The following is a 15,079-nucleotide window of genomic DNA, read 5'->3' as shown; positions in this document are numbered from 1 at the left end:
CAGCTATGGCTGAGTTATGATTTGCCTTGTCTTGAAGATTGCTCTACAAGAACATGAGCTATAAACCACTCGTTATTGCTCTCTCCTCTCTCTTCTAACTAACTCCCATTTTCTTCTTAGATGCTGATACTGGGGGACAGATAAGTAGTTGGACTTTGCATTTTCCTTATCAAGGGGTGGAGTGGTATGGCATTCTCTGAAATGTACCACATTTAAAAGAAACTGAAAATTTCCCAGTGCCTTGTATAAATTTCATCTTCCCCCTTTTAATCTGTTTTTTAGAAACAGTCCTATAATCCAGTCTTGGTGAGGGGTGTGCTACAAATCTAATCACTGTGGTGTTGAAGACCCTCTTTTGGGGGATGTGTTTTTCACTTAAATTTCATCTGTTGACAAGCTGAAATCCTTTGCATTCTTCTGCTTCACTCAGTTGCTGTGTTGGCTCTTGAGAGCTATTTTTGAAAAGGAAAGTCTATTTTTGTCTTCAGAATAGCAGTTGAGTTTTTGAAAAAATACAGAGCACAGGTTTATGCTTTTTTTAACCCATTCTGTTCAGCAAACCTCCTCATCTATTATTCTTAAAGTTGAGATAAATGATTCAGTTGAGCAGGAAGTGCTTAGAAAAAAAAAATCTAGAGGTATAAGTTTAATTTTACTCTGTTTTTAAGATTGAATTGATCACTAAGAGTACCAAGTATGGTATCAAAACTGCCTTTTTTTTTTCCTCACTCAATATTGTTTCAGTTCTCTTGCAAAAGGAAGATTAAAAATCAAAATACAGCATGTTCAGCTCTTATCATTCCCTGAATCCTTGTGCTAACTAAATATATATATATATATATATATATATATATATATATATATATATATATGTATATATATATGTATATATTGCCTATATTTATGCAGATTTTACGGTAGTTTCAGTCCCAGTGCTTGAAACGAGTGCAGTATGGGGAAATCACACTTTTGTAGCGGTCTGACAGTTTTTAAATATTATCTCAGGCATATTGAGCTCGAATGAACAAAGCAGCACTGTCATTATTTGTGAGAAGTAAAATCAGCATATAAACAAATATGTACTGAAAACAGTAAATTCCCTGACTCAAAAGATTGGAACTTTTAATTTGAACTGGTTTAAACCAGTGGCTGGCTTCCTGCGTTCAGCTCTAGAAGAGCTGATGCTCTTTCTTACATCCTTTTCAGGTTACACTCTCCTGAACTTTTGTGTTTTAGTAAGTTGTGTGAGAAGTTATCTCCATGTCTTTTTTCCCCTTATTGATTACTTGTTATTTCTTAGTAAATTGGAGCTGAATTAATTTTTTCTTTTCAGCAAAATGTCATATAGAAAACAACAATAAATGCTAGGCTTCCTAAGATAGGGCAGATCTGGGAACTTTATATTTAATGGGAGAAGTTTCATTGTGTTTTTGTCAGATCTTTTTTTTCTTACTTTTTCAGGTGATATTTAGATCTGTACTGAGCAAGGTGGTGCTTTTGCTTCTCTGTTCTATATTAATTTCTTACAGATGAACAGACTCGAGTAGTAACTCATTTGAAATCAATGACAGAATTTGTATTGGCTTTTAATAAATAATGTGTCTGATTTATGAAAGAAAATGCTAATGGCTAACATTCTCCCAGTGATTTCAAGTTTTTCCTTCTCTTTCCTTAAGGAAAATGATCTATAGAAAAACAGATATATAAAAAAAAAGTAGATCTTGGTATAAAAATAGATTTAGAATGAGTTAAACCTTAGAGTAGCTGGCAACACCTTTAAATCAATGGGTTTTTGAAAAACAAGGATTTGGAGATCATTCAAAAGGAAGATGTAGCAAAGAGAGTGAAGCTGGCAGATTGATAAAATGAATGTTTTAATCTGAATTGAAATAGCAACATTTATCTTTTTAGTTCCTTAGTTAAGTGAAAACATGTCATTCAGTCTAGTAAGATTTTTTTAAATTGAGACATAAAGATCTCTCTTCTCAAAATCATACTATGATGAATTTCTAGTTTAAGATCTTATTTTTAGATTTATTTGGTAAGAAACTAAATACACCAAAAGCAATTCATTTTGGGAAACCAACTACTTTTACATATGTCATATTTTAAATTTTTACTATCCTTGTAAGTGCTATGTTTTTTTAAAGTATAGAATACTTTGATTTCTATATTTTCATTTATGCCTGCACTGAGGTGCACTAATTAAGTCCAGTTCAATATGTTGTCATTTCCTACCCAGCCCCCCTTTGCAAAAGGGGAAGTATTTCATATGATGTCCGTGTTTTGTTAGTGGTTTAGATTAGACTTCATTAGTGTGTTAGATTATTATTTTCCCCCAAAGAATGATCTCCATAAATTTGTCTCTGTAGTTAAAAGATCACCATTATTTTGTGCACCAAAGAAAGGGTCAATGGCAGCTGGTATCCTCAGCTTTCCAGAGAGCAGAATTTTAGATGATTTTCATAGTTTGGGTGGGGTGAGGGATTTTTTTGTCTCTTTTTTTTTTTTTCCTCTCCTTAATTTTGTTTGCCCTATTTGTTCTGCTAGGTGCATTACATTTTTTTACAGTTATTCATAATAAGTTATGCATTGTACAGAGATCCTGCAGACAGCTGGTGTGGAGCATGGAAAGGTTCTGACTGGTTAGCCTGACCTCTGGGCTTTGGTTCCACAGGGAACTAAACTGAACTAAAAGCTCATTGCTGTTGAAGGGGGAAAGGTTTAATTTCTTTTTCCTCCCTTCCTTGCAGTCTCACCACTTCCTCCTCCTCACACCTTCCTGCTGGAATCTTTGCTCAGCTGATCTAGCTCTTTATCCCAGCAGAAAGCTCTACTTCCTTGGGTTATTTTATTGCTAGATGCTTTACCTCATGAAGAGGGATCTGAAAAGCACCCAAAGCAATACAGTGTAAGAGACAAAAGTCAAGGAAAGGAAATGGAAGAGGAGCAGCTTGACTACTTGGAACCTCCTGCTTATAAATGTGCATAAACAGTGTGAGGAAGCAGACTGAACCTCTGTATTTAAGAGCAGTGAAACAAAGAAGCCAGTTGGGTTCTGCTGCATTAAGTACTCAGGCTATGCCAGGGCACACATTCAGCCTGACCAAGATGGAAGTGCCTGTGTATTTCACAACCATATACATATACAATGTATATTCAATGTATGTGTCCTATATACACTGAAAAACGAGGAATATTTCCTTTCAATCTTTTTGCAAGTATAACTCACTTTGAACTACCATGAGACAAGTAAAATTTCCTTCTTCAGTAGAGACAAGATCTGACTAAACATTGCAAAGTCATTTGAGAGAGGTATGTTTGTTGACCACCTTGGAAGATTAAATCTTTAATAAGATCTCTGCAATAAATAAAGACCCTAGCAGCTGTTCTTCAGCACGCACTGGGCTTTGATCTTCCTCTTACTTCATTTGGTGGAAAAAGTATTTATATCTCTTGTATACTATTGTCAAGCCAGTCTGGCCTTTTCTTTTTTCCAATAGTTTTGTATCATTCTTACATATTTTTATTGCAGCATGGTGATTTGGTTAAGTGATGAGCATTACCAATGCTACTTTCTTCATAACATCTTTATGTACTTGCTGTAGAATTGTGTTTGAGTTTGTTGCTTCACTTTCTAAGAATGAACAAACTGCCTTAATCAGACTCTTATTCTGTAATGCAGAATTGGTTTTTGAGACTAGGTACCAACCATAATGTTAAAACCCAGACTAGGGGAAGGGGCTTGCCACTCACTCCCTACTGCCCACCCTGACCTTGATTTCAGCTGTATCATTGTTCTAACCAGAAATCTTTACTATCCAAAGTAGGCATACTATGACTCAAAACAGGTGGAAACTTGTTCTTCTAGATGTGAACATTAGTCAGGGCAGATTTGTCTACTGGTCTTTGATACTCAGAAGCAGCAAGCTGAGTCAAGGTGCTGTTTTGTACTGAGATGCTGAATGACCATCAAAGGTAAATATGGCTTACCTGATGCATCCTAGTCAGTCCAGTGACTTCTAGCTTTGCTAACAATAGTTCTGAGTCAAGCAATTCTTGCCATGATATTCTTGCCATGCAATTCTTGCTTTTGCTTGATTTTATTTTCTTCTCTCTTCTCCACCCTCTTGTGGTAATGGAAGTAAAGCCCATGACGTTTTGAGTGCCCTGCTAAAAAGTGCTGACACGCTCACACAGTTATATTGTGGCACTGATGTTCTTTGCTGAGGGATCTTCTCATCTCAAACTCAGTAACAAAGACTGAAAATGTAGTAGAGGGACAAGCATATGCAATATGATACAGAATTTTGTGTGGTGAATGACAAAAATGACTGCAGAAATAATTCAGAGATAACATTGTTTTCTACCTTTTGAGGCTTTTTTTGGTCTAATCTTTGCAAGAAATATTATTATTGATGAGAAACTGTTGTGATTTCTCTGATATGATTACTGCTCTGCTCCAGACAACAGTGTCAGCTGGAAAGCCCCTGGCATAGCTGCTTGGTGGTCATTTAAAAAAAAAAAAAACAAGCAAATTATTATCCCACCTACCAGCATTATTTACTTCCTCTTCTATTTTGGAGACACTGGGCAATTATCTGGTGCTAGGTCACTAATGCTGTTTGAAAAGCAAGTAAGTCATGCTATAGTGTGAAAACAAGGCAGAATGATGCTGGTTACGTGCTTCTTTCTTACTGTTACATGACTATAGCCTCCCTCTGTGGTTTGTCTCAAAAATTAGTCTAGGCGATAGGTGTCAGCAATTACAGAAATATGAGTTAAAATCCTGAGGAGTGGTTGCACTCTGGTCTTCCTGCTCTGCCTTGAGCTACAGAACATTGCTGCAGGGAAAGCATTGTCTTTATTTGCTGAGAGTGTTTATCAAATGTCTCCGGAGGGATTATTACTGTGTATTATTTATTTGGTAACAGTCATAAGGGCCAAGATCAAAATTCAGCACTAATGATTGGTGAAGTTGGATCCTTTCCCAACTGGATTGCAATTTAAAAGGTAAAAATGTTAAAATGTGAATGAGAGAACTGAGAGAATCAACACAGGCAGAATGAGAACCCAAAGAACAAAAACAGGGATGTCAAGGACCTGGACACAGAGAAGAATGCACAAATCTCTCGATCAGTGAGAGCTGAGACACATTTACAGGAGTATGTACACTGCCATTACTTGGCTAAATTCTCTGCTTTAAACATAAAACAGAAAAGAGGATGGTGTATGTCAGTGCTGTTCATTTTGCACTTTTCACAAGCTGCCACTTAAAAAAGAATAAATGGGCAGCTTCTTTGAGAGTGAAGAGTTAAATGTAGAAGTACAGAAATTTACTTGTGTGTATGTCAAACTTCCACACATGCATCTGTAAGTGTAGTGGATACATACGAGCTGGTAGGAGGCTTTCTTCAAACAGGAGGGGGAGTTGGCTGTTTGCTGAGAGATGCTATAAATGTAGATCTTTTGGAAAATCTAAAAATGAAATGGTGCTAGTGCAAGACAGCATTTTGTTGAGTGAATGTTTAGTACGACATCAATAGAGAAGATGAGTATCTTCTCAAATACTATATATAGCATTTATTCCTAAATTCAGAATCAAGTTCTATTTGTGAAAATAGATCTTAACTGACAGCTGCTTGATTTTAATTGTGTGGTCCTCTTTTTATAGGAGTTACGTAGGGAATTACAGGTTGTTGGCATCATCCTGTCTCTTGGAAAAATGCTGTCAGTTCCTGCTTTCATGCGTGAACCTTCCAGGAGCTAATTTTTACCTTTGCTTTGCAAGGAAAGGATATACCTTGAAAAGAAATGGGATATGACCTCAAGCCACAGTTCAGGTTGGGTAGAAGTGAGGCAAAAACTGCATGCAAAATGAAATGCCAGAAAAATGAAGTAAAGGGGATGTTTCTGGGTTAGAGTTAGGTGGTGAAGAACAGAACAAACAGGAATGATTACTATGATTACTGAAGGGTACAGTGTATGTTGATGAGGAAGTAAATTTGTTCTTCTGTTTAGTGTGGAAGTTATTGATGGATAAGGTCTAATAGCACATCTTGTTCATTTTCCTCTTTAAGGCCTGTTCTTATCTTGGTATGTTGCATCTCTGAAGATTCCACAATTTCTTTTAGATTATTTCATAAATTAATATTTTGTACATGTAATCAACCAGAATTCTTTATTTTTATTGCTCTTCCGTTCTGTGCTACAGTCTCTACTCTTACTCTGTTAAACATCTGTCCCTCAGCTTCAGAGTGCAGGAATGTGTACCATATTGAGAGTCAGCCTCTCATGAGCTGCCTTTCCCTGGCTCCTGTTGATCTTCAAGCATAACTTCTGTTATCATTAATGAGCACGTGTAGTCCCTGCCTTTGTTTCTGCAGTCTCCCAAGCACACTGCTGTCGCTATGACCCATTGCCCACTGACAATGTGTATTAACAAACATAAGATGCTCCATTGCTTGGACCCAACCCATCTTTATTTCTACTGCTCACTTTAAAAATTAAATAAATTGACATTCTGTTTGGCAGAGCTCTGTCACAATTTTCAGCCTTTCCTCCGTCCCATCTGCTCCCCCAGCTGCTCAGTCACACCCTGCCCTCCATTTGCAGTGTGCCGAACTGCAGATAGATAAAATAGCTGGTAACTGTTAGTCAGGATGTGTCGCCTCCCTTCCCACTGTCCCATCTGCTCCTCGCTCTCTTTCAGCTTTTCATCCATGCTCCTGTTTTTTTTCTGTCCCGTTATTTTTGGCAACTGGCTGCATTGCGGATGGCCCAGATTCAGGATATGTATTGGGGTGTTTGCTCTTGTGGTAATGTGGCGATTCCTGGGGTTCAGGGACATTGAAGAGTTGGCTTGTCATTTACCTCAGCACATTTTCTAAAAGAAAGCACTTGAGGAGGGCTGGCACCTTTAAGATTGATTGGGTGGTATCTCTTCTGTCAAAAAGTATGGAAGTTGTGAAAGGAGCTTAATCCTTTAGTTGGAGTACAGTGGAGGATGAAAACTGAAGCTCAGAAAATTGTACTAGTAAAAAGAACTTTGAGGCTTTTTCTAAGTTCTTTGTTGATATGCATAAGAATGTCACCTGTACCCCTCCTGTACTGGGCAGCTTTATTCACAAACATTTTAACCATCCATCCCCTCCCCGCAAAAATCCTTGTAAACCCTAAATAACAGACTATTGCAAAGAACGTTTAATTTTGGTTTTGTGACGTAAAGATGAGTCAACCTTGCATCAGATTTTAAGCATTGTTTGTCTAATAAAAACCTTGAGGAAATTGAAAGGATGGAATTGTAGGAAGCACATTTAGTCTCCTCTAATACACTAGGAGAGGCAATGAAAGATAATGCAGGACGAGGTGTTATTTTCATGGTAGTTAATTTGTTTTATTTCTTCAACACAATAAATAGTGAAGTTTCTATATCTTATTTGTCTGATAGGTTTGAGTGGGAGAGAATGAAGTCTGTAAAACAGTAATAAAATACTGTATGCTTTTAAAAGAAGAAATCTCTTCTAAAAGTTGTTCTAGGTTATCTTGATCCTTAAAAAACAAAGGCAGATGAAAATAGAATAATGTAATCTCTAGTTTTGCAGTTTGTAGAATCAAGTATGTTTCATGTCACTCTGGTCATCTTATCTGACAGTCTTCTTCCACAGTGCATATGTTCATATAAGAAATAATTCAGCTGCTTCTCCAATTTTATCACACGCTCTTGTTTCACCATGTGCTTGGATCATCAATTCTCTGGATCATAAAGATATAAATGTTGTGAATCTCTGTTTTACACCATGAAGATAGACTCTTGCTTAAATTGCAGGAAATTTAATTCCTTTACATGGGACTTGTTTAAGTATTTTCAGTATAAGCAAGCTTGATAACGCCACTGGCTTTATGGAGAAGTTTTCTTTAATCTGTCCCAGAACAGCTCGGTAAATGAGATGTTTTGTAAATGCAGCACACGTAGATGTTTTCCATCTTATGAGTGTTTGCCAAGAAGTTACCAGCTAATGTCTGTCAGGGGAGACTGCCTGCCACTTGACACTCTGTCATCAAGCTGGGTTTGCAGCATGGTGGAAAACATGTGCCCCTGTTCCTGAGCCCTCCCTAACCCAGTGTGCTGCCTGGGACCTGCTCCCAGAACAAGCCCTCTCAATGACAAGCCTTTGGGATATGCCAAATCACCATGATGCCACCACTTTTGCCAGAAAAAGTCTAAGAGTGGTTGATGTAGGAAAATGTAGGCTTGCTTCCCTGATAAAATACTGAGGGATCTATTTCTGTAAAAAACTTCAGTGTGACATTGTGTATAGGACTGCCTACTTTTGACTGTTGTACAGAATTCAGTCTTAGGTGTCTCCTCAACTTCATAGAATTATAGAATAGTTTGAGTTGGTAGAGACCTTAAGGATCATTTAGTTCCAGCCACCTGCTGTGGGCAAGGACACTTTTTGCTAGATCAGGTTGCTCAGAGATCCATCCAGCCTCGCCTTGAAACTTCCAGGGATGGGGCATCCTCAACTTCTGAGGCAACCAGTGCCTCACCACCCTTACAGTAAAGAATTTTTTTCAAATATCTAATATAAAGCTATGCTCTTTCCATTTGAAGCCACTCTCTTGTCCTGTCACTACATATGACTTGTCCTGTCACTTCCAGCTTCCATCTGGATTATCCTGGTCAGTCTTCCCCACAATATTTTCTCTGTTGTTGGCTAGCTCAGAGAAAGAAATGCATTTACCTGGACCCTCAATTTAATCTTTCCATGCCATTCAGTGCTATCTTTGTGAACAGTCCTGTAAAATGCAAATTTACTGTCGGTAGCTCTAAGTGACACTAGAGAGAAGCTCCTTTAAATTCTGCTCTGCTGCCTGAAGCCACTTCTCCTGCCATCTTTGTGTATTTTGTGCTCATAGTGGTGTACTTAACTTGCATAGCAAATTAAATAAGTATTTTTTCTCTAACTCAAAATTCTACCATGTCCTTTACCTAACTCTTAACTATCACCTAAATTATCTATTATGGTGTGTGTTGTTTTTCATCAGCTTTCTCAAGAGACAACCATTATACAAGCTTCTCATTTCTGGCTTGGTTTTCTCTTAGAGGCTAAATGTGACATGCATATGTAAGTGGAAATGGATTTAGGAATGGAAATGTTTGGACCATGCAATTTCTTTTCATGCCTGTCTTCCTCCTCCACTCTCAAACACATAAGATTTGCTTGTCAAGGTACTCCACTACAGGATGGTACTATTTATTTTTGTAAGATGGTTGCAAAGGCTGCAAAGTTGGGAGAGCTTTAATGGCAGCCAGTTTAGCTAGACCAAACAATGTGCAGAGGGAAATTTTTCCCAACATCTGACAAAAATGTCTGAGGCTGATCTTTATGTACAGCAGGAATGGGTTTGGAATAACAACCCGAACTCCATTCAGTTCCAGGAAAGGTTGTCTGAGCCAATGTTTTACAAGTCACCTTCTATATCATGCTGCATGCATTTGGGCTGAGTATCGTGATAGTATGTCTATTTTTTTCTTTTTTTGGTGTAGTTTAAGTGCTACAGTCCATTTATTTCACGGTGTGTGGGGGACGTGGGGATGCTCGTGATTACTAGAAGTGAAGTATGGTAAAGTATTGATGTGAGATTGTAAAATGGAGCATTGAGGAGGGATGCAAATCAGGGTTTCAGCCAAGCAGCCCTGGTTTCATTGTCATTTTAACACAAGATTGCCACTCTACCTTCTGGCTGTATTTCCAACAAGAAAGAGGAGAGAGAAAGAGACATCAGTAAAATCCAGAGAAACAGCACAAATCCATAGCAGTTGTTTATATTGCTGTAATGGAGCATATTGTTAAAAGCATTAAATGGCATAATGAAGAATTGTGGGTGTGGAAGGTTTTTAAAAGTTTGCTTTGATGTAAGCAATTTGCTGTACATTCACAAAATTTGCAAGTTTGTAAATATTTAAATAAAATTGTTGTTATGGGTTATCTAGACCAATGTAATTTCTTTTTCATTGCTAAATAATGCTTCCAATTTATTAATTTGAGCACACTACGTGCTCAGGTGCTTTCCCAGTTAGCTTATTCTAGATGGCTTGAGATGTTTAAGCAAAGTTTTCTTTTTTTACTTTCATAGTAGCTGAGTGAAATCTGCATTGACATCAAAGACTGTCAGGAAAATATTTACTGCTTTTTGGATCAATGACTAGCCAAGCTAATGGAAATTAGCTACAGCAAAACCCAGTGAAGATTCAATGCTTGTCTAAACTGTGTCTGTCATAAACTGCTCCTTTATACCTTATAAATGGCTAAGGGTTTTTATGGTCTGTACTACATTTAACTTGCCTTGTTTAATGTGCAGCACTTCTGTAAAAGGTGATGTACTATATGTGACAGTTTAATTATTTTTTTTTAGTAACTCTATTCATTAAAAAAAAAAAATAGCAGAGCCTTTTTAGCTATTTATGTTGTTTTAGTTGTACTGCTTTGAGTTGTAAAACAGGCAAACTTTAGAAGCGTAACGAGTCTGATCATTACCTTGATGGAAAATGCAGTTAAACACCAGCTGTCTGATGAATTGTCCATCTCCAATTCTTTCTACTGCTTTAGCAGAGGATTTTTTAACCTTTCTTAATTAAAACTGTTTTTCCTTAGAGTTGACAAATAAGTTTGATAGACAAAGGGAGAGTGAAAGGTAGATCTGATGATAGAAAATGCCCTATTTGAGCTGCAGCTTAATTCAAGCTACTATGATCATAACTTGTCCTTATTTAAACTTTGCTGTTAACATGGATTTCATAGCAAGATTTCAAATGTTTTCTTTGTGTGCCTACACTTACACATTCTGAAAAGGCATACATTTTTCATGTATGCCTGTATGACTGTACATTCAAACTATGCCTTTCAGGAAAAGACAGACTTAAGCTGTCCTCCATGTGTGTGAACAGAAGGCAAATGAATTGGAAGTCCTTGGATAGCTTTGGAGATATGAAATATTAGAAAGGGAAAAAGTTCTTTCACTAACTCAATTGTCTGGGTCTGTGAATATTTAGATAATTGTTATATTCTCTACCTCTCTCCTATCATGCCCTAGTTTTCATCCAGAATTTTCAGAGAAAAATCTGAGTCTCTGTTTTCATACATGGCTATTTTTCATAGCATTGTGTGGAAGATTAGCTATTGCTGTATTGTACATACTGACTGATACAGAGCACTTGTCCTTAAACCTTATCTGTCCCCATTTTTGTGCTGACTCAGACTGACTCATATACTAGATACAGTTCTGACCAAGGCTAACGTTCAATTTCCCAGAGATTACTTCGCAGTAATATGTTGAAATTGTATTTCTATGCCTGTAACTGTCATTTATTTGAAGATTTGTCTCTTTATAATCTAGCAGTTGAAACATTTGTTCTGATGCTTACAGAAGGAGCAATTTAATTGTCTAGAAATGTATTTTAGGTGTGTTTTGAGCATATGTTTATGTTGTTTCAGGTATCTGAACATGAATTCTGGTCTGCCTGTAGCTATTAAAGATTAATTACTGCTTTTTTGTTTTTTTGGCGCTGCAGTCACAAGACTTTATTTTCTGCAACATCACCATTTATGAGATGAAGGCTGAGCAGTCCAAGATACTTCCCTTATTTTCCATGCTCTGGAAAATGGTCATCACTTCACACAAAGCATTCAATCTTTTGTATATTCAAGCACTATGTACAGAGGCTTTCAGCCTGGGGCCACAATGTACAGGATATTTTTCCTTGTGTAGTAATGAGACAATATTTCTTGGTGAAGTGGTGTAATGTTCTTTAGATTTTCCTCTAGCAACTGAATAATGGAGGAAGCTAAAACTTCTTCATTCTTCTTTTACCATCTTTTTGCAGTCTCCATGCTGCACTCACACCTCAGGTGATAATGCAAAATACAGATTCAGAAAAGTGTAAACTTGTATATGATGGAGAGAGAGATTATTTGTATCTTTAGGACAACAATACTAAAATCTGGATAATTTCGCTTCTTGAACATGAGCAGTAAGATTTGCACTGAAGAGAAAATTTGAGATTGCATGTATCTGTCTGTGAACCTTTTTTTTAGAGAGATCTATTTGTTAAGAGTCATTGCTTTAACCAGATCTAATCTGATTCTAGAATCTTTCAGTCATGTCTTATTAATCAACCAGAGGATTAATGACTTGTAAAGTCGTTTAATGCTGTTTGCTGTATACTGAAGTGTTTTATTCTATATTGGGTCCTATTGGAAGTATCACCCACCCTAGAAGCACGTTGCTACTGTTCACATCTGTCACCAAAAATTCATCAAGGAACACATTTTGTAAAATAAGAATGAATCCACTGAACGTATAGAACTGTGTCCCATTCTGGGCTCCCCACAACAGAGACATGGACATGCTGGAGTGAGTCCAGCCAAGGGACTGATAGTAAAGGGACTGAAACCTCTGCTGTAAGAGGAGAAGGTGAGAGAGCTGGGTCTGTTCATCCTGGAGGAGAAAAGGCTCAGGGGAATTTTATCTATGTGTATAAATACCCAACTACAGGCTTTTCTAAGTGGTATTCAGTGACAGGACAAAAGACGGGGGGCACAGACTGAAATCCAATTTAAACATAAAAAAATATGTTTAAACACAAAAAAAAAATCTCTTTTACTGTGAGGGGTTGCCCAGGGAGGTTGGGCAGTCTACATCACTGGGGGTATTCAAAACCCAAACAGATACAGCCTGGGCAGCCTTCTCTAGCTGATCCTGCTTTGATCCTTCAGAGGTCATTTCCAGCCATAAGTATGATTCAAAACTGCTTTTAATCAAGAAGTCTTATTCCAACTTGAATGGCATTGGTGAGAGGTTCTGTTAGATATTTTAAAATATTTGGGATCTGTTCCATAAGGATTTGAACTTCTGTATGAAAGTTGTTTATTGTAATGGCAATGTCTTTTCCTAATGCTGCTTGAAAATTTGCAGGGATTGTTAACTTCATCTGCACCTTTTGTTTTGCCCCTCAGGAATGTTTCTTCTCACCAAGATTTCGTCGTCGACTTCATGCTGTCCTAGCATCTGTTAGCACTTCAATGCTGATTTTATCAAATCTAATATTTCTTGGAGGAAATCAAGTTGGAAAAATCTACTGGAACAGGATCTTTATGGAAGGCAAGTTTATTTTTATGTGCTTTCTAGATAACAGAATGTTCCAAATGTTACCTTGGGTGGGCTGAGCCATGTTTTTCTCTCAGTGCACTAACTGGGAGTTAATTTTTTTCTGGTCAAAACTATCAAAAATCTGAGAAAATTCAAATAACTCTGCAGGCTGCATGACTTCAAAGAAACATTGCCTTTCTCCTAGTCAAGTCTAGAAGGAGGGCTGTCAGGCTTCTCTGACAAGTGAAATCATTGAAGATAAGTAATAAATGTGTGACAAGTTACCAAGTTGAATTTTTTCCCTGCTCTGCATTTCACACACATCAGTAAGGATAGGCGTACTAAAGCCAACCCCACAGATTCTGTGGATGGCTAGTGGGTAAGATCTTCAAAATACAGCATAATTGAGCACTTAATGGCTTTTTTTTGTAGTGAATATGATTTCAGGCTGGGGACCTGCTGACTATTAAGGACAAGTGTGGGGACAGGGCAACTTGGGTGACAGTGTCAGCCTTGGTGCTGCTGAATAAGCAGCATGGGACGTTGTGCTGTGAGCTGACTCAGGAGACAAGTTGAGCTTTAATTTTTTTGCCAGAGGTTAGCATAAGTAGGACCAATTTTCTTTTTAGGTTCTTACTGCTGCCAGTCAAATGAAGATCTTGTAGAGGAATATTTCTTTCTCATGAGGGAAGTACTAATGGGCTTCTGTGCCTAGAAGTGGTCTCTTAAAAAGACCACCACTGTCTATTGCAGTGTTTTGTCCTTTTGTTCCTTTCAATGGCTTAGAAATCAGCTCTGGAGTCCCAAGACCCTACTTAAGCATCCCAAAATAGTGAAACTCTTAAAGAGTAAGTTATGTATATGAGTAGAACAATTTATCTTCTGAACTAAAGGGAAAAAAATATTCAAAGAACTTGAAGAAAGGAACATTTTTAACATGAAATATAGTGAAGCTTTTTGTTAATACTGGGCAGTAAAGAGGGAATACTAGTTTTTGCTCTTTAAAGCATAACATACTTGTGTTCTGTTTCTTTTTTTGAAAGGCTTTGTTTTCTCTGAAATTGTTTCCTTCCAAGTAGTTGCCTAATAGTAGAAAATAAGCTGAGAGAAAAGGTTGAAAGTAAATGTAGTCATATCTTCTTATTTATTAAAAGAAAAATAAAAGGGCTAGTGACGTTGTCTATCTCAGGCTTATAGCTTCATACAAAATATTTCCATAATCTGTATATTATATGAGAATATGTATCAAGAAAGTATCCCTTCCTTGTTAGAAGGGTTAATGGTTGTGCAGGGGCTTGCAACCGATAAAGGACAATTCTATATCAAGTATAACAATATTTAATTAAAACAGAATCAATTATTGATTGTTTTTCTAGGTTTATTTTTCTTCTTGGGGGGGGATAGTTCTTTGATCTATTCCTCCTGCACTTGAATACATAGAGTTACTTAAGGATTAGGTAGCAGTCATCTAAGACAGGAATAGGAAATTAGTTTAGTCATTTGCATCTTTGTTTCCACGATGTTTTAATCAAATTAACTTTATTTTTAGAACATGAAAGCTTTTGCTTAGTGCAGCTCATACTCCACTAGTAGAAATCTCAGTGTTTATCTTTGGGAGCTTTGTATGCGTCTATTATTTGATCACTCAGATGCTTGTGAGTATATTGTTTAACTGCATTGTTGTTCTGACAACTCCCAAGTACAAGCTGAAACATCCACGAAAATTTTATTACATCTACACACCTGATACATTGTGGTTTTCTTCTTGTGGAACAAATAGGGTGAACTGTGGTATCATTCCAGGCTAGGGGATGAACAGATCAAGAGCAGCTCTGCAGAGAGAGACTTGGGAGTGCTGGTGGATGAAAAGCTGGACATGACCCAGCAATGTTCACTGGCAGCCCAGAAAGCCAAATGTGTTTTG

The 15,079-nt window shown here is 37.3% G+C and overlaps 1 protein-coding gene across 4 annotated transcripts in view; it reads left to right on the top strand.

Annotated features, from left to right (window-relative positions):
* HHAT (hedgehog acyltransferase) overlaps nucleotides 1-15,079 on the top strand; it is a 139,201-nt gene that overhangs the window by 76,385 nt on the left and 47,737 nt on the right. For all 4 annotated transcript variants that reach the window (XM_053939415.1, XM_053939413.1, XM_053939412.1 and 1 more), the window contains one exon: nucleotides 13,023-13,167. In XM_053939415.1, coding sequence (XP_053795390.1) covers nucleotides 13,023-13,167 — 145 coding nt within the window. The remainder of the gene's footprint in view (nucleotides 1-13,022; nucleotides 13,168-15,079) is intronic.

This window comes from Vidua chalybeata, chromosome 3 (genome assembly GCF_026979565.1).
Source record: "Vidua chalybeata isolate OUT-0048 chromosome 3, bVidCha1 merged haplotype, whole genome shotgun sequence".
In the NCBI taxonomy this organism is placed as follows: Eukaryota; Metazoa; Chordata; class Aves; order Passeriformes; family Viduidae; genus Vidua; species Vidua chalybeata.
This window is presented reverse-complemented; position numbering and strand designations above follow the sequence as displayed.